The sequence below is a fragment of the Plasmodium inui genome, assembly GCF_000524495.1.
Source record: "Plasmodium inui San Antonio 1 unplaced genomic scaffold supercont1.7, whole genome shotgun sequence".
Classification (NCBI taxonomy): Eukaryota; Apicomplexa; class Aconoidasida; order Haemosporida; family Plasmodiidae; genus Plasmodium; species Plasmodium inui.
In genome coordinates, this window is record NW_008481841.1 from 130,668 (window position 1) to 150,734 (window position 20,067).

At 45.8% G+C, this 20,067-nt stretch overlaps 5 protein-coding genes across 5 annotated transcripts; 3 read left to right on the forward strand and 2 right to left on the reverse strand.

The window, feature by feature from the left end:
• Positions 1–1,183: 1,183 nt before the first annotated feature.
• C922_02060 (ATPase) lies at positions 1,184–6,343 on the forward strand (the record flags this gene model as incomplete). The annotated part of the gene is made up of 1 exon (XM_008817659.1): positions 1,184–6,343. One exon carries the CDS (start codon positions 1,184–1,186, stop codon positions 6,341–6,343), a length of 5,160 nt encoding a protein of 1,719 aa, XP_008815881.1.
• A 909-nt stretch (positions 6,344–7,252) lies between these two features.
• C922_02061 (RING-box protein 1) lies at positions 7,253–7,579 on the reverse strand (the record flags this gene model as incomplete). Its single annotated transcript, XM_008817660.1, has 1 exon — positions 7,253–7,579. The coding sequence occupies one exon, from the start codon at positions 7,577–7,579 to the stop codon at positions 7,253–7,255; it is 327 nt and encodes a 108-aa protein (XP_008815882.1).
• Positions 7,580–8,985: 1,406 nt separating this feature from the next.
• On the reverse strand, positions 8,986–11,475 carry C922_02062 (hypothetical protein; the record flags this gene model as incomplete). Its single annotated transcript, XM_008817661.1, has 1 exon — positions 8,986–11,475. The coding sequence occupies one exon, from the start codon at positions 11,473–11,475 to the stop codon at positions 8,986–8,988; it is 2,490 nt and encodes an 829-aa protein (XP_008815883.1).
• A 953-nt stretch (positions 11,476–12,428) lies between these two features.
• Positions 12,429–13,031, forward strand: C922_02063 (ubiquitin-conjugating enzyme E2 B; the record flags this gene model as incomplete). Its single annotated transcript, XM_008817662.1, has 2 exons — positions 12,429–12,854; positions 12,975–13,031. The coding sequence occupies 2 exons, from the start codon at positions 12,429–12,431 to the stop codon at positions 13,029–13,031; spliced, it is 483 nt and encodes a 160-aa protein (XP_008815884.1).
• A 2,488-nt stretch (positions 13,032–15,519) lies between these two features.
• C922_02064 (hypothetical protein) lies at positions 15,520–19,314 on the forward strand (the record flags this gene model as incomplete). Its single annotated transcript, XM_008817663.1, has 1 exon — positions 15,520–19,314. One exon carries the CDS (start codon positions 15,520–15,522, stop codon positions 19,312–19,314), a length of 3,795 nt encoding a protein of 1,264 aa, XP_008815885.1.
• Positions 19,315–20,067: the final 753 nt, after the last annotated feature.

Sequence of the window (20,067 nt, forward strand, 5' to 3'; positions counted from 1 at the left end):
CGACTTGCCCCATGTGCTGGAAGCGTTTGTGCATTTCTAGTGAGAAATTTCCCCTCAACAGATTTTATTTTCCCGTTCAATTTGTGGCATTTTTTGAGTCCCCTGCGCGCCATTATTCAAGCCGTCGCTAACCCTTTTTTTTTTACTTCATCTGCGCGTCACCCCATTATTCGCCTCATTCTTCACTCCCTGTGTTCTACACGCTCGGGGCCATGTGCAAACGTACGTGCGTACATATGCATACACGACTACACACATGCTTACGCATGTGCTCTCAGCTTCCCAGACGCGGACATCCTAACTTCCGCGTCGCGTCACCCCTGTGTGCATACCCCGCCAATTTCAATTGTCGAGGCAGCTCTAGCGCTGTTCTTTCTGACCTTATTTTTTACTCCGCCGGAGGACGCCTCGCTTTGTTACGTTTGTTGTGGAGCAGTTAAGCACACCATTTTAGTTCGTCTCATTTGAAAAGTGCCCATTTGATCGCGGCTCGTTTTATTTTGTCGCGTCTTATCGTGCCGCGTCTCATCGTGCGCCGTTTGAGAATTCCCAACGTTAGCACACCCCGCTTCCACTCCCCACTGGTGACACACGTCAATTTTGTTCCTCCTCCCTGGGTGCAGCCTACACCCTCTTGTGTTCGTTTCGCACAGGATGTGACAGGCTGAGGAGAGAACGGACGCTCCGTCGCATGCAGCGTGGGGAAACTTGGTCCCCGTAGCTCCCTTCCCGCCACGTAACGGTGTAGCGGAAGAACGGCGTAACAGCGTAATTGCATAAACACACCACCGCTGAACGGCTGAACTGTTAACTCGCTTACCCGCTAAACCGCTGAACATCTTTTAAACTTCTTTTTACGACCAAGTTAGAAGACCTGCCCCGACCAGCGCACGTTGGACGTGCCTCCCCCGTGATCCTCAACCGCAAATCAGTACATGGCATCTGCTATGTGAATCTGAGTCCCCGCACCCGATTCGCCTCCACCTTTGTGCATCTTCAGTATTGAGGAAAGAAGAAAGAAAAAAAAAGGGGGGTGCACTCGTTTGAGCTGTAGGAAGGAGGCAGCTGAAAGGAACCACCCAGTTGGAACCACCCTGTTGGAACCACCCTGTTGGAACCACCCTGTTGGAACCACCCAGTTGGACGATCTCCCCCGCTTCGAACGGACAAAACCGAGGAAACCATGTTGCACACGCAGGTAATGAACCTCCTGGAGTGGGTATCCACCAAAATCAGGGGGACGAGCAACGAAAACAGAATATATCTCATTTCCAATTTTGAAGTTAGAAAGGAAAACCATGAGCTGTACATAAAGAAAGCTCAAGAGAACCTCAAGGAAGAAGACCTCAACATAGACCTAATATTTGGGAAAAAACACAGGAATGAAATAAGGACGGCAAAATATAAGCTCTATACCTTCGTGCCACTAATCGTGTTTTTTCAGTTCCTACGACTGGGAAATCTATACTTTCTGTCCATCTCCATGCTGCAACTTATTCCCGAAATTACAGACTCTAAAGGAATGCCGACTTATCTAATCCCACTGGTATTCATTATCGTCGTCGCCATGATAAAGGAGTTTTTTGAAGACCTACAAAGACATAAATCGGACAATGAAGAAAATAGTAAGAAGACGATGGTTTTCCAAGACGGCATTTTGAAGGAGAAAAAGTGGGCAGAGGTGAAAGATGGAGATGTGGTGAAAATATTCTCCTATGAGTACTTCCCTGCTGATTTAATTATCCTCAATTCGTCCAACAAAAAAGGAATCGTAAACATTGAGACGAAGAATGTCGATGGAGAGTCAAACGTGAAGCAGAAGTATTGTCTTCCCGATGTCGTAAAATACTTCCAGGACGATAACCATTCTGGGTACTGCCAAGCAGAATTAATAAGTGAAAGTCCCAATGACAACATTTTTGATTACAAAGGGCATATGCTCTTACCTCCTCTTCAGTACAAAAAAGATGGAGGAAAAGTAGTACATTTTTATGATGCCTACACAGGGGGGATCATTTCTGGGGAGGATCAAACTACAGGCGAAAGAAGCACAAAAACAGAGAGAAAAAAGAATAATAATTATACCTATCATAGAGATGAAGACAATAAGGGAGGAATCCCCCCTGGATCGAATGACAAAGAGGGAAGTGATTCTCATTCCTTCACTGGAGGTCACACCAATAATGATCATCTCTGTACAGAACGCACCGCTGTCCAGGTCACCATCGACAATGTAGTCCTTAGAGGAACATCCCTTGTAAACACCAAATGGATCTACGGACTTGTTATCAGCACAGGAAATAGAACCAAGCTGATGATGAATGCCTCCACAAAATCAAGAGAGAAATGGTCTCGACTAGAATTCGTCTATGGCAACCATGTGATCGTTCTGATAATATGCCAAATGTTAATTTCATTCATCGTCGCTATCGCTGGCGTTTTATGGATGAGGAGAAAGGGTTACAACTTATGGTACTTAAATTTAGGTCATCAGGCAGATAGCCTCAAGACGTTTTTTATTACCATTGGGTCAATGATTCTTCTCTTTGGATCATTCATTCCAGTGGATTTACTGCTCATTTGGGAGGTCGTCCGACTTTTACAGGGATATTTAATAAACTGGGACAAAGATATGTACAGCCCCAAAAGTGGGAGGCATGCCTTAAGCAAAGCGGGACAGCTTCTTGAAGAAATGGGGAACGTCACGCACATTTATTCAGACAAGACTGGCACGCTGACGCAGAACATTATGCAGCTGCAGAATATCGGGCTGGGAAGCAAAGGCATCTATGGCTTCTACGATTTTAGCAACATTAAGGAGAACATCATAAGGAGGCGCGGCGCGGGCAGTCAGGGCAGTTCGGACCCCTTTTCGGTTGACGGCGGAGTGGACAAACTTAGCCGAATGGACAGACGTGGCGGGGAGGAACTACCCACCAGGGACAGCGCCAACCCAAGCATCAGCTCGGAGAACGGCAGCGGGGAGTCGTTCCAACTTCCCCCCATGACGTGGTCCAAGACCTCCGTCAACCTACACAAGGAGAAAAGGAGCCTCATGCACAGGAACAGCCTCACCAGCGAGAACGCGGCCGCGGGTGTCTACACGGAGGAAGACTTTCAAAGAGGCGAAAACGAGTTTGTTTTCTTCAACAGAATTCTCTTCGTCAACAAAATCTACAGCATCAGGAAGGACGTGGAGGACCAGGTGCAGTTCCTCCTGCTCGTGCTCAGCCTCTGCCACAGCGCGATGATAAGGAATGTGGACATCGACGAGATGGGCGAGGTAGGGGGACCGGCGAACGAGGCAGCTGAAGGGGCAGCTGAAGGGGCAGCTGAAGGGGCAGCTGAAGGGGGAGCTGAAGGGGCTGCTGAAAGGGCTGCGTATTCGGCGGGAGACAACTCGGAGAAGACCAAAATATTCGACCGGGAAACCATGATGAATTACACGTACCTGACGCAGCCGCAGCCGCAGTACGATGCTAGCTCGCCGGATGAGCTGGCCCTCATCAGCACGGCGCTCTACCTGGGCTGCGAATTCGTGAATAGACCCAACCTGACGACGATCGAAATTGAGCTGACGTCCACGTTCGCGCAGAGGTTCATCCTGGGGGAGAAGGCGTACAACGATTTTCTGCAGAAGAAGGGTTACTATGAAGACAACTTTGATGCGTTCTTCCCGGAGGTTAACTCGCCCAGGGAAAGAAGGAGAGAGACCAAGTTGAATGATGCCACTGAGGAGGGGAGCGGAAACGGGGGGAGTGCCAACCGGGGGACTCACGTAGAGCAGGGTGCCTGCAACCTCCATATGTCCATCCCGATCAAGAAAGTTTTCTCGGCGAACAGAGGCAGCCATAAGGAGGTCAAACGGGAGGGGAAAAATATTGAGGCGACCAAAACCCACCGAGTGGTTGTCCCCATACTGGCCTACGAAATACTAGACGTCTTCGCCTTCGACAATGTGAGGAAGCGCATGTCCCTAATCGTAAAAAATGAGAAGAAAGAAATCTACATGCTAGTCAAGGGAGCGGACACCAATGTGTTGAAGTTAGCGGCAAAGAATCAGGAGCATATAGTAGACCACGTGATGTACCAGCTGAATGCATTTGCTACCTCTGGGTTAAGAACCCTCGTGTTGGGATATAAACATCTGACGGAGGAGGAATTTAAGAAAATGTATCAGCACCATATGGAGACGAGAAGAACGTCGGAGATGCGAAAAGACGATGGAGCATGTTTGGGAAAGTTCTACGACGAAGCGGAGGATAATTTGATTATTATTGGCTGCACCGGGATTGACGACAAATTGCAGGAAGACGTTCCGCAGGTGATACAGGACCTACGAGACGCTGGAATGACCATCTGTGTACTCACGGGAGATAAATTAGAGACGGCCATAAACATCGGACATTCAATAAACATATTAAATAAAGAAACTTACAACGCAGTGTTCACCGAAACGGATCCTACGGTCTTGTTAGAACAAATGAATATTCATGAGAAGAACACAAATGCAGCCAACCTGCTCAATGTTGACCACGGAACCAAGTGGTGGAATAGCGTCAACTGGGAAAACTTAAACTTAGATCTACGATCCGAAACCATCTTAAATTTTATGAAAACGAATTTTTACGGATCCATCAAGAAGAGCGTCATCTCGTCATCGGACATGGACAATTTGAAGAAGGAAAATTCTTTCCCAGAACTAGCCAAGCAGGAGAAGATCTTTAACTCGTTCCTTGAGTCCAGTGAATCGTTTCCTAGCAATCGCAGCCATGTGGAAAAGACCAAAGGGGGGGAGAAGCAGGAGAGGAAGAAGCAGGATGAGGAGAAGCAGGATAAGGAGAAACAGAAGGAGAGGGAGAAGGTCCACTACTCACAGTTCTCTATAACCATCACGGGAGAAGCACTGGACGAAATCATGAAGAGCAAAATTTTAAAAATAAAATTCTACACCTTAGCTAGAAGTGCATCTACACTCATTGCTTGTAGAGTGACTCCAAAACAGAAGTCCCTGTTGGTGAAAGAGAATTCTGCCTTCAATCCCAGGGGCACCTCATTAGCCATTGGAGATGGGGCAAATGATGTGGGGATGATTCTTATGGCCAATGTGGGCGTCGGAATAGCTGGTAAGGAGGGGTTACAAGCAGCCAGGTCGTCAGACTTTACCATAAGCGAATTTAAGTACTTAAAAAAATTACTCTTCGTTCATGGAAGGGAATCTCTCAGGAGGAATTCCTTCTTAGTCTACTTTTGCATTTTTCGAAACGTCAGTTTTTGTCTCTGCTCGATGGTTTTGAATTTCTGGACAGGTTACAGTGCCATCGATGCGTGGAACCCCTGGACCAAGCAAATCATAAACATCGCTTTTACTACCCTCCCTGTTATCTTCTTTGTTGCCCTGGATAAGCAGCTCCCTCATCGAATCCTCCTGAAAAATCCCCTCCTATACGAGACCTCTCCATCTACATTATGGCCCCTCTACTCCAATAAGAAGATCGAATTTTATACCAACAAGATAAAGCGGGTTTATAGAAACATTTTCCAATTTTGTCTCATCCCGTTTAGATTGATTCCTTTTTTTCAAAAATCGACGAATAAAATGAAGTCCTGGATTGGAAAACGATCCAAACCGGAGAAATATAGATCCTACGGCACTCATTACCTTTTCGTTTATTTGCTCTTTGCCATTTGGCTAGCCTCCGTGGAAACAGTCATTATGCTTCACTTTGCCACTGGTCAGACGGACTCAATAATCAAGGACCACCACAATGTAGACATCGATTTCCATACATTCTCGCAGATTCTCTACACACACCACGTCATAGCAGTCAATGCAGTCGTCGTCCTTTTAACCAACACATGGTTCGTCATTTCTCACATTGTCCTGTGGATAGAAGTTATCGCCACGTTCTTTTTCTGGTTTATCGTGAGTAACACGAAACTCTTTTTAGATATCATAGGGGCTGATGAATTGTATGGCACATTTGAAAAGGCGCACTCCTCAGGCAACTTCTACCTGTCGCTGATCGTCTCCCTGTATGTTTCTCTCCTTCCTTTAATTCTCCTTATGACATACCAGTTCATGAAGAAACCCACCATGGAGCAAATTGTCCTGGAGCAACTGAAGCTGGGCAAATTTGAAGGTCTCCGGAAATACGAAGTTAAGAAGCTCGCCTACATTGACAGCAAGAACAGCTCCCATGTCTTTTCGCACAAGGGATTTGCCTTCGCCGTCGAGGCCAAGGAGGCCTTCTGGGGCCTCGTGCAGAAGGCCATTTACAAAATTAAGATTCCGCTCGCCAAGGACGAGGCGAGCTCGGCCAAGCCCAGGCGGAAAAATTGAAGCTCGCCCGCCTGCCACACGCGTGCCACATGCGTGCCAGGTGTATGTCGCGTGTATGCCCCGTATATGTATGCCACTTTGGAACCATGGATGACGTGCGAAATGGAGCCACTCCATGTGAGACAACAAAAAGGAGATTGTGAATAGTTTTTTTCTTTTTTTTTTCGTTTTTTTTTTCTTTCTTTCCTTTTCTCCTCTCCTTTTTCTTCCCTTCTGGGGGCGCGCCGAATCATCCTTGGCCCCCCCCTTCGGACGAACCCGCGCTTCTTCTTTTTTTTTGTTTGTTAAGCCGTTTCGCGGCGCTGCGTAGCATGCACCCACGTCCATAAGTCCACGCGTGTACGTGCCCGGTTTGGTTTCAGTATGTGTTACGCTAGCCGGATTAGCCGCGTCAGCGGTGTGAGTGGTCCAGTGCCCTCGCCGGGGTAGCTGTTCCACCGCCGCCCCATTAGCTCTTGCACCGCCGCCCCATTAGCTCTTCCACCTCCGCCCCATTAGCTCTTCCACCTCCGCCCCATTAGCTCTTCCACCTCCGCCCCATTAGCTCTTCCACCTCCGCCCCGTTAGCTGTTGCACCCTCGCCCCTTTTTACACCCCTCGGGTTGTTTAACTTCCACATTTTTTTAATTAATGGTATAGGAAAAAGTTTCTTTTTTTTTTTTTAAACGCATGCTAGGGTGTACAGAAAAAAGAAGCAGGCGGAAAGCGAACGTTTTGGAAAAAGAGGGTAACAATGTACATACGTGTGCATATTCATGCGCATATCAACACCTGTGTGCGCTAACAGATGCGCAGCTTGGGCCGGGCCAGGCGCGCCCCCTGGACATATGGCGGCCAATTTTAAGAAGATGCCATGTATAGATGCGCGGGACCAAAGTAGACAAACGCAGGGGAACGTGGAAATTCACTTCAGTTCGATGCCTTTTGGAACTCCCAAGGCGTGTTATCCAGGGGACAAACTTGTCTGGCCTTAATCCACCTCGATATGCAGTGAAGGTGAAAGGCATGATTGCACACACCCCACGCTATCGTGCAGCTGTCCTTGTCCATTTTTTTGTCCTTATCGTTTCCACCATTTTCGTTTAACTTTGCTTGACATTCGATACATAAGTCCATTATGTGGTTTCTGCAAATGGCACAGTTATCTACGCTGATGTCCCAAGACCAGGCCGCGACACCTGACCATTTGTGAATTTTGAAAATATCATTGTCTTCTTTCCCTTCGCTGTTGGCCATGCTGGCTGATTTCTTCGTTGGTGCAGCAGGTGTGTGCGGCAGAGGGAAGTTGTGTAGAGAAGGGTGTAAACTGTGTTAGTAGCGTCTGCACAGTACACAGCATACTCAGCATGCTTCTCCTACTAAGCCCCCTCAGCGGTGAGTGCTTACGGGTTAAGAAAAAAACGTGTCGGGAACGGGCCCATTCTCTCGCTTGAAAATCATCTAAGATCGTGGGAAGGGGATCTCTGTCGAGGTTTGCTTATGCAACAGGGCGATGGTGTATCCTGTAAGCATGAAGTGTTACCCCTTAACAGTGGGCAAGGAGGGAGAAAAAAAACAAATGGCGCGTTTTCCTTTTGCGAAAATTACGCATTTGGCATTCTTACGAAAGGGACACGTTCATGCCCCCACCTTACAAACACAGGAATGAGAGAAGCACAATCTGTTCATCAATCTTTTCTTTATTTTTTCTTTATCTATGCTTAACTTTTTGCAAACACTTCTTGGTGTGTTTTTTTTTTTTTTTTTTTTTGCTACTCTACCCTTGCCGCGTGTGCATTATTTTAAAGGGTTAAATTCCGTCGGGAAAGCCGCTTGAAAGCATATTTCCCCACTCCTACGAAGGCGGGAGTGCAGGTGCTTTTCGTCCCCATCGGGGGAAACATACCTCGTTTGAAAAATTGGCCGATTGACCGCTTACGTCAAAGTATGCGCCTACAAAACGGCCGTCATACATTTCAGCGGATGAGGTAATGGACACAACTTCACTGGAGAGAGGTACACAAAGTGATTTTGCCTATGGGGGAAAATCATGACTGTTAAGTGGCCCCCCGAAAGGATGGGTGAAGTGTATGGAAAAGGAAAACTCGTCAAGTCGATACCGCTAGAACTTTAACCTCATCCTCAACTTTTCCTACTCAACCCGCAGACGTGCTGAACATTTTTCAACTAGCCAAATGGAGTACTGGAAATGCAAATTAAAAAAAAAAAAAAAAAAAAGAGAGTGACAAAACATTTGCGAGAAATGTCCCATATGAACTCACTAGGCCTGAATGGCACAGATGGGAAAATGCAATTTCGTGGCGGCCCTATCACCCTCGGTCATTTTTAAGCTTGACCAACAACGCGGGTTTGCAAAAATGGGATGCTGCCGAACTTTTCAAAATTAGAAAAAAGTATGACCTGTTCAAACAAAAATGAAGAAAAAAAAAAAAAAGCAAAACGATGGATTAACAAAAACGATGGATTAACAGAACGATGGATTAACAAAACGAAGGATTAACCAAACCATGGATTAACAAAACGAAGGATTAACAAAACCACGGGCTAGCGAAACGACGCAACAAAACAGAGACAGTGGGGCTGCGGAGAGGACGGAGCACCCCCTCGGGCATAGCTCCCCCGGAAAGGCGAATCACCCCAAGTCACATTTCCACCTCGGCAGCTATACTAATGTGATCACTGGGGTTTATGGGAGACAACACCCCTTTATACTTCGCGAACCATTCCTTGTCGATACCCTTCAGTACCCGTCTGACCTTAAGCCCCGGTGACAAAAAGATGTAATCCAAAACGTCAATAAAGTTATTGTTCCAATTGGTGTAGGAAATGTCCCCCTTTTTATAGGCGGAATATAATGGCAGGAATTTTTTCCTGTCCAAATGGGGGCCAATAATTTGTTCATTATTATGCCCATTTTTTCCCAAGTCAAATAATGTTGGGTATTTATTCAAATCGTCATATTCCTTTTTAAACAATTTGCAGTTTATCCAAAGGTCCGAATCTGAATCAATGTCCTTTCCTTCGAGGAAGGAAAACACTTCTGACTCGAAATTTGTATTGAAATCTCCATTTAGCACTACATACACCGTTTTCCCGCATTTCTGTTCATACGATTTTTTGAGCGTTTCCAAAATGTAGAGTAGGCTATACGATTGTAATGCTCTAATATGGCTAGCCAAACTGTGGAAATAAAAATGTGTGTTTGCAACGAGAAATATATCTTTGCTGCTCCTATGTGTGTAAATGCCAAACTGAAAAACGGTTTTAATTTCTCTTATGATTTCCTCCAGGTCATTGCTCAAGTTGATAAAGCGATCGTACACGTTCTTCAACTCTGGAAGTTTCACCACTTGATTAAATTCATAATTTTTATACTCAATTAGGGCAAATTTTTTTTTATTAACAAATAAGGAACAGCCGTCATTTCCATGGCTGCTCTTTGGCTTGTACGAGGAATAGAACTCGTCATGTAGGTATACAGAGAAGAGGTTGGAATGCAGATATTCGCTCACCTCTTGCAGGCAAATAATATCATAATCGTAACTGATGTCATGAATTAGCAAATGCGATCTGTAATTCGTTTTCAAATAACAAGGGTCTATATTTTTAAACATATATTCCAGGGCGTACTTGGTGTTGGTATATATAGGTGCAAGAATGTTGTAGGTCAAAATGCGTAGTATGTTATCGCTGCAGGGTTCATCTGTCTTTAGCACCTTCTCAAAATGGAGGTACCTTTCTCCTTTCCTGTTTAGTTCCTCCTCAAATTCGTTAGACTGCACTTCTATTTCATTCGTCACATAGAAGAAGAAGGGCTTCTTCTTATTATATATAACGAGCTGAAGTCTTTTGTTTGTGCCTTCCTTCTTCGGCTTGTAAAACAAATCGCGCGATAAGATCACCTTCTTATCGTGCGCATACGTCCAGTAGTGAACATACGAATGAAGGTCTTCCATGGGTGCATTCACGGGGATTATGGGGTGCCCGCTATATACATCCATGGAGACATAAATTTGCTTCAGGTCGTATAACCCTTTGAATACTTCTACTTTGTACTGATTAATGAGGAGGTAACTTAGTTTGTCTACCACATCGATCAGCAGCGAGTTGTCTTGCACCAGGTTATTTTCCTTATCAAACAATTGGATGTCATTTGGTGGGCCCTCCTTCTTCTCTATTATAGAGTCATCCCCCGTGGGCTGTTCCACACTTTGGTTGTAGCTATTACTTGGGTTCTTCTTCCTTTTTCTGTCCGACTTTTTCATATTTAGAATTAGCCTATTTGTCAACGACTTTACCGTCTCATCTTTTTTCCTTAACAATTTGAATTCCTTACAATGGAAGTACAGCTCTATGCTATATTCGTCACTTTCCGTTTCGTTTATTTTGAGGTAGGAGCAATTTTTTCTTATCTCTTCCAGTTGCTCAACGGTGAAAGGTTCTTTGCTTTGCTCACCGTAACTGTTTTCTTCGCGCACATCGCCATTCTTTTCTGCGTGCATCGACATGACTGGCGATTTATTTTCATTCCTGGTGATGTCCGAGTGTGCATCGGTCTCTTGATTTTGCTTAGTTTCGTTTACTACCGCAGAATCGCGCACGGGCGCACTACCCCCCGAGGTGCACATTTTGAGCAGCGAGAAGTGCTTTCTGCTGCGCGATTGGTGCTCAATGGAGGTGCTATTAATAGGGGTGCTGCCAATGGGGGTGCTATCAATGGAGGTACTTCCACGGGGGAGTCTACCAACGCGGCCAGTACCAACCGTGCTGCCCACCTCTCCCCAGATGGACTTCCCCAGCACCTTGCCCGAATCTCCCGAAAGGACGCTTCCTTTTCCCCCCTTTGTTTGGAGGTGACGAAAAAACAACTTCGATCTGTTTGGAAGGCCGTGAAAACGCTTCGACTGAAGGAACAGGACGGGGAACTTTCTCTTCCCTGCACATGCAGTGATTTCTCCTTTGACGGGATACCCGCTTCTCTCCCGCCTTTGTATTCTTGTTAGCCTTGCATTTGGAACATATTTTACGATTGCCACATTGCAAGATAAGCATGCCGCCACGCGTTTTCTGCAGGGCAAATGTAAAGATATGGCCAATGCTGCTAGGCACATAAGTAAATTATGCCTTCTCATCTATAAAGGTTTGCTCAACAATGGGTGTTTTTTTTTCTTCTTTAATTTGTAGCTCTCTTCATTTTTTTTCGGTTTGCTTGTCCCCCATTACGTATTATTTAGCTGCGCGTATGTACATATAAATACCCCGCGTCGTGTGTTATAGAAAGCGAGGCAAGCATTTGATTTGGGTCCATCTCTTCAAAGAAGGGAGTTATTCCTTTTCACTATCGAGGAAGAGGAAAGCGCCAATATTCTTTGCTGAACTCCTTTGAAAAATATAAATGCCCCCCATTTTGTGGATCTTTTTTGTATTATACTTCAAAACCCCTGTAGGGGATGCAAAACGCAATTGCAATTGCCATTGCTGCATTATTTATTTATTTTTTTTTTTTCATTCTTTCCCGCCTTTTTTTGGAAAGCTAATTTGTTAAAAAACAAATTATGAACAGATTTTCAAAAAAAAAAAAAAAAAAACTGGCCTGTTCAGGTAATTTCTGACCCAACTAGCCATTTGAGGAGAAAAAGATATGCACAACATTGAAGTGGCGCAATTGATGAGTTAAGAAAGGACAAAGCGTAGGAAAAGAGGAACAAGCGTGAAGGAAAAATTGTAACTCGTAATGGAGCATGTAATGGAGTATATACTGGAATACATAGAAACATTCCGCGTGTGACGGTAAGAGACCAATGATGAACAGATTGATGAACCAACTTTGCCAGCAAGCCCAGTAACATTGTCGTCGTATATATAAAAACCCAGCGTAAGAGGAACTCAAAGGCGAGGGCACATTTGGCAGGGAAGAAATGTAAACATAAAAAGAGAAAGCGCCACTCGTTGGAATGTTTGAAGTGCGAAAGCATTCCATTTTAGCACCCTATAACGTCTCAAGGCGCGCAGCAACGGTTATCATCACGGCTATCACCACGACTATCATCACGGCTACCCCCCTCGCTACCACGGCCGGGGCATCATGTCAACGTTCGCCAGACGGAGGATAATTCAAGATTTAAACAAAATCAACAAGGATCAGAACAAGAGCTTTGAGGCCGCCCCATTCGCAGACAACATCATGTGTTGCCATGCAATCATTAGGGGCCCAGAAGATACCATATGGGAATGTGGAATTTTCCACTTAATCATTAACTTTTCAGAAGAGTACCCTGTAAGTCCCCCCAAAGTAAAATTCCTGTCAAAATTGTTTCACCCAAATATATACACCGATGGAAATATTTGCCTGGACATTTTGCAAAACCAGTGGAGTCCCATTTATGATATAACTTCGTTGCTGACGTCTATTCAGTCTTTGCTGAATGACCCGAACACGTCTTCCCCCGCGAATCCGGAGGCAGCTCGGATTTTCATTAACAACAGGAGTATGTACAATAAGAGAGTCTTGGTAAGGCGAGCCACTACACGAGAGGGCAACAGAACATACGTATTCGCCATCATTTTTTTCGTCGCATATGACATTTTTACTCCATGTGAATTACATTTTTTTTTTTTTTTTTTCTTGAAGATGTGTGTGGAGGATAGCTGGGAAATACCAAAATTTAACATGAACAGCTTTAGTTAGGAAAGTGGCATCGAAGAGGCAGCGATGGGACGGAGGAGACAGAATCGCATTATGTGAGGAGGAGAAGAAGAAGGGCACATGTCCCCACTACGTTACCCCGCGAAGTTACCCCACGAAGTAGGTTGCCAATGGAAGAATACCAAAATTAAAGGGAAAGTGCCCCGAAGATGGTCTCCCCAAGGAGGGCCCCTCTTACCATACAAAATTTAAAATGAACACGTGAACGGTGTATCCCCCACGCTGCCGCCTCCTTTTTTGAGGCATATGGATTGCACGACTTCTCATCCGAGTGCAGAGTTAATTTTCCAGCCAATGTGTCAATTTGCCCACCGAATATACATCCTTTTTATGGTGACCAAAAAGTCCTTCCCATTTGCGATACAGTACGTTTGGATTCCCTGAACAACAAGATGGAGCAAAAAAAAAAAAAACTTTTAAAAAACACGCACACAATTTTTTGCCATTCCAACCGGGTTAAGAAAATGCTGTTGGTTGTCAAGACAGACGCGGAATGCATTTGAGAATCCCCCTTTCTGTTTTTTAATGCATGATGCAATTTTCGCATGGATGTGTTCCGTTATTTGACGGTTCATTCCATCCAGAGAAACCTGAGTGGCAGTGCACATCCAATGATGAAACGTAGAAGATGAGCACCCCTCCCCCCAAAGGATAAACACTTTACGGATAAACGACATCGTGACGATCAATCTTGCAGGAAAGTTGCCTATTTTTTTTTTGTAAAACTTATGAATAGTCCCCGGGATTAAACTCCCAGTGAAGCATTTGTTCAGCACAACAATTCCCGAGAAGAAGAAAAAAAAAAGGGGGACACATAATCACATCGAACCGGCAAAATGAAGTATGTGTATGTCTAGGCCCCAATGGAGAACGCACATTTATTTTCCCTGAAAAAGAGTTGCATATAAAAAGGATAAGAATAAAACAAGGAGCCGTTGGTAGAGAAGGCCTAAATGACCAGTCTACAAATGTTAACACGAAATTGGTAAAGCATGGGAAAAAAAACTCCTTCAAATGAACGGACCGAGGGATGCACTTGCGTAAGTAATTCCCCGGGTGGAACCATGGCACACACAAGGAAAGAAAAAACAAAAAAAAAGAGTAAAAAGAGAAGAAGAAATAACAGAGAAGAAAGAAGAAAGAACAAAGAAGTAAGAACAAAGACGACCAGAAGGGATAAATGCCGAATAGGAAAAACCAAAGGTGAAGTCCTCCACATCTTCCGTTCACTGGACACGCTTTCACTTTTTGCGAGGGTGATAATTGTGCCCTTTGACTGACCCCGCTGCGGCAGTTTTTGTGTGTATAGCTGAAGAGGAAAAAAAAAAAAATACCTACACCCGAGCATACATACATGCATACGGACATTCCTGCTTGTGCGCATATCATATACACCTCCGAATGACGGGAAAAATAAACCAAAAGGGGAGAGGGGAAAGAAAAAGGCAGCACGAACGAAGCAATGGGAAAGACTTGTCTAGCATAAGGGGCCTGGACTCATCGTATAGAGTGCGTTGAAGAATTATATGTGCAAAAGGTTAAGAAAAAAAAAAAAAAAAAACATCAAATTTGGTAGATTTGATGATGGCCTCAGTTTTGGTAAATTTGACCAATGCGTCCCGCGTTAACCAATTTGGCTATTTTTTTTTTCTTTTTTTTTCGTAAACTTTAACACTTAAACTTTTCCTTTGTACGCGTTTATTTTTGAAGTTATTTCCCCGTTCATTTGCCTATCCCGCGCGAGGGCTTCGTGCGCATAGGCCTACCTGATAGTGGACGCCTCGGACGATCTCCACTCCGCACTGTTTTAGTAGCTTATCGCCCCACATGCCCATACACCTTTGTATTCATGTGCCGACCGGCTGGAGAGGCGGGGATCACTAAGGGGAGACGCAAAGTAGTCCACTCTGCGGAGCGCAGGGAAATGTATACACATGCGTATCTATAACGGGAAAATCCCCCAGTATATCTATTTTTTTTTTCTTTGCGCCCCTATAATGTACACATGTAGGCCCATTTTTCCCCAAGGCAGCATAGAGCACCACCTCTCACTTACGAAGATACCTGTCTGCTCAGATCCGTCCGCACAGAGAAATTTATCGCTTCAAATAATTGTTATTAAAAAAAAGGTGTCCTAAGCTGCAATTTGCCGGTTATCCCTTTGAAGACATCCAGGGAGTATACCATCTCGGAGGAGACTCCCCCCCGTTGGCATTAATTCGACGGCTCTACTAAGGACATTCCCCGTGTCCTTACATGTGTGCATCTGTCCACGTGTACAACGCACGGTGATATACGTTGAACCGACTCTGTGGAAATATACAGCAACCTCTCCGTTCCTCTCGAGGGAACACTCCCCTCCTCCCCCTAGCCCTCACCACACACATCTGTGTGCAGATTGACTAGCCAAAACGGGTTTATAATAAACGCTTTTGTGTATTACCAAAAGGGGGTGGGGGAGAAAAATAAAATGAGTGGGGAGCTCTCCAATGTAATTACGAAGAGTCACGATGGAGAGGGCGGTAAAAGCTTGGAGGAAATTTACGTGAATTACAAAAAGTTGAAGCAGCTGAACGGGTTGAACGCGTCAAACGAAGAGAAGAAGACTAACGGCGGAAACGCCATTAACGCGGCTAATACTATTAACGCCGCTAACTACGCTAACGGGGAAATCGCGAGGGGGGACACGATCTTCTTCGAAGCGCAGAGCGAGGCGGGCGAAAGCAAGGAGAAAAACGGGGTCACCCTGCTGCACAACGATACGGAGGAGGAAGCCAATTTAAAAAAAAAAAAAGGCAGCGAGGAAAGCAGCGAAAAGAGCCACGAAAAGGGTCTTGAAAAGAGTCGAGAAGAAACCCGAGCAGAAGGGGCCAATGGCGAAATTGTCACTCGGACCCCCGCTTCCTGTGTGACCAACAATGACCCAACAGAAAAGAAAAAAATAAATGTGTTAACCATTTCGCCTGAATTTAGCGACGTGAGAAGGAACTTCAGATTTACACACAGGAACAATTTGCACGTGAAAAGATCCCTAAACGATGAGCCCCCGCTAGGCGATATCAAGAGGGCCTTCCTAAAAAGCAGCCAGAACCTGACCAGCGTTCCGCTGCTCACCGGGTTTGGCACGGTTGCCAGTGTTGGCGGCGTTGGCACTGTTGACAGTCTTGGCACCATTCGCACCACGCGCAGTGCTCGGGGCGAGGAAAGACCAGGCGGCAGAAAAAAGTTCAGCCCCAATAGCCAGGCAAACAGCATAATCAGCCATAATGACCGAACGCTAAAAATATTCTGCAACGCGAGGGAAGACGGCGCCAAGAGTAGCAGCAACCCCGCGGGTGGAACTCGAAGCCGCGGCCGACCGCAGCCGGGCGGTGGCGGCGCCCACTTGAACGGAAGCAGCGAGCGAGCGGCAGCGGCCATCCCCAATGAGAAGAAGCGGGCCCCCAAGAGGAAGGCCGCAACCAGTGTACCCAGCGTAAGGTGCGTGGCCAACTCGACTACTCTGCCCAGCCTAATTGGCGCTCCCAGGCTCCAAGTCAAGACGAAAAACGGGACCATGGAACCTAGAAGCAAAAATAGACTGTCGGTGACGAAGAGCCAAGCTAACCAAAACGTAATGGACCACATCAGTGAGTACCCCATAACGTCCAAAAATATATACGACAGCATTTACATCCCGCAGATCAACATAAAAAACATCTTCAGTGCGAACTCCAGTGGTGGGGGGGCAGCGGCGTGCACGTACAACGCCTCCTCCTGCGCAGATCCTTCCTACCTCAGCAACGCAGACAGCAGTCCGTTGAAACGGGAAGACAGTTCTAACCTAATAAATACTCTAAACGCGTATTCAAACGTAAAAGTTGCAGTGAGAATAAAACCCATTTCCGAATCGGAAGAAAATATCGTCTCTATATTTAACAAAAACTATGTCTTAATTGAGAAGGAAAATGAAAAAGAGTGTTACCTACTGTCTCAGAAAAAAAAACAAGCAACGTACGTTTTCGATGTCGTATTCGACGTTAATGCAACACAAGAGAATGTCTTTCTCCACACCGCCAAGCCGTTAATCCCTCACGTCTTTAAAGGAGTCAATGGAACCGTTTTTGCATATGGGGCCACGGGTTCAGGAAAAACGTACACTATGCTGGATGACAAGAATCAGAACGGGATCGTACAGTTGTCTCTCCTCGAATTATTCACCATAATTAAAGAGAAAAAGTATGAGAAGGCAAAAGTGCTGATGAGTTTCCTAGAGGTATATAACGAAACCATTAGGGATCTTCTCGGAAAGGAGAAGAACAAACCATTGGAGGTACAAGAAGATGCAGCCGAAGTCCGTGTCAGCAATTTATGCGAAGTCCATGTAGAGAGTTACGAACAAGCAATGATCCTAATCAATGAGGGAGTGAAAAATAGGAAAATGTCTCCTACCAGGGCGAATAAAGTGTCTAGTAGGTCTCATGCCATTCTACAAATATACATCCACAACGAAGTGATGGATAGCAATATGAATGCAATAAATTATAAGGCCAAATTATGCTTCGTCGATTTAGCTGGTTCTGAGAGAGCTAGTGCTACTTCTAACAAAGGGGAAAGATTCAAAGAAGGCTCCTATATTAACCAGTCACTTCTTGCGCTAGCCAATTGTATAAACTCTCTAGCGTCTAATAAACACATCCCAAAGGTAAGAGTCAAATATAGGGATAGCAAATTGACGCACCTGCTAAAGAATTCACTCGAAGGAAACTGCCTTGTGGTGATGATCGCAAATATTAACCCTTCGAGAAAATCATTTCAGGAATCTAATAATACTCTTAAGTATGCATTTCGAGCCAGGAATATCAAACTCTGTGCAACGGTCCAAACGAACGACAACAAAGAAAGCGACGTGGAGAAAATACTTAAGCGAAATGATCTCCTCCAGAAAGAATACGATCTGCTACTTCATAAGTATGGTAGACTCAAGGAGTGCTTCGCCAATTTGAAGGTCCTCTTTCAGCTCTATAGAAATGTCCACCATTGTTACCAGAGGAAGGAAAACGCATCGGGGAAAGTACCCATCATCGGACTGAAGCAAAACATTTCCGTCTATGAGGAGCTCATTAAAATTAAGTCGGAGGAAATTAAACAGAAATTTGATTCCCTCCCCTCGGGGGATGACCAAGATGATGTGTTGTTACTTAACATTTTTGACTCTGTTGTGGACAAAGATTTGGATCATTTTATTCGTTCCAATTCCTCTGCCTTAACTGGGGAGGACGACAATCGGGGGGTGCTGCTCGACCAGGTGAAGAGGGGACTCGTCGGGGCGGAAGCGCGGGCAAATGTCCACGCGGGGGGGTTATCCCCCGAGTTGAAGCGCTCCGCAGATGTGGCTATAGAGGGGGACCAGCTGAACGGGCTCGAGGGGTCGGCGGATTGCGTCAATGGAGTGCACAGTGGAGGGGGCAACTTGGCGGGGAGATTGCCTACATCAAACGTACCCATTACAGCGAGGAGGGTGCCCACCTCCGACGTACCCACCGTAACAGCCGCGGAAGAAGGCGTCACCCCCGCTTACGGCGCGAACCAAGGCGAACGATTGGAGCGGAAGCACCCGGGTAGAAAGCAACATCTACAGACCTTCCAAGACAATCTCACCGACATGCAAAACAGCATTTTGATGGAAACGATCAGCAAAAAAATGGAGACTTCTTCCCACGCCCCCATAATAAAAACGGACGTGACGCAGTTATTCCTGCAGAGTGGCATCCACGCAGATCCCCGTCTCGTCCTAAATGAGCAGACGGGCAAAAACATCCTCACCGAGCTTCAACCCCACGAGGGGCTAAAGTACAGTCAAATTTTAGATAACACTAATAGGGGGCACCGTAGCGACGCCACGCAGGATTATCCCCAGGACGCCTCAAAGGGGACAGGAAGCCTTTTGAACAAGCCGAATGCGATGGAAGATAACCTACTCCATTCTGCCGGCCATTTTGCAGATCGTTATGGAGACAACTTTTACGATGCCAACGGGGTGGAGAAAGCAGAGGTTACTACCTTTGCTAATCCGATGGAGGCAAAGAACACCCGCGATGTATTCAACTTGGGGAGAGCGAAACGTGAGCCACAGGTAGGCAGGCTGATATCCAACAATGAGGCGGTTAGGAGCAACAAGAGGAAACTAGCCCTCGTGGAGGAAAACATAAAGCATGAACATCACGAAGAAAATTCTTCATCCGTCAGAAAAAAAAAATTTAAAAATGAGAGGAAAGTGAGGTAGCCGTCTGACCGGCACATACTTCACTCTGCATGGGACTGTCTCTGCGCTCCGAGTGGGGACCCCCCTTCTCTTTACCATACAGAGGTAGGAGGAGGGATCACTCTCCCCATACACAAGTCACTTCGTCTCGTTCCAAATGGGTTCATCTCCACATAGTGGAAAAATCTTACCCTTTTGATCACCCCATGGGGATACAACTTTGGCCGTGGCGCGTTCTTCCTAATCGGAACCTCCCCCGCTAGACCCATTCCACAACGTCGGAGAAGCATATTGCAGAGAGTATGGTCACCCTTATGGTATCCCCCGCTTCTTGTCAGATAAAGTGAACAGAAACTGCAGGACAGATACTACCTGTTAGCGCCCCCTTCACCTAGCAGGCTTCCCAAAATGAAGTGGGAATTGTTTCTCAATTTTATTTATCACGTGGTTAGTGCTGCTGCGGCTGCTACTTAGACTGCGACTGCTGCTGCTGCTCCCCCCCATTCGGGTTATCTCTCAGTGGTGATCCCATTACAGCTTCTACCTTTTACAGCATAGAGTTGGACGTCGCAGAAGGGGAGAGAGAACAGCGCAGCTTACTCCCTCCGCCTCTCTATTTTTACGTTTTGGCGCGTGTTTGTTCTCTATCGCGCGGGGATCACCCCCCTTCAGCAGATTTGTGTTAATGTTTTACACGAGTGTGGTACCCACATAAAATATATACCTGCTCATTTTTGGCACTTCAAATTCGTCTCCCCTCCTTCCGGTAGAGCA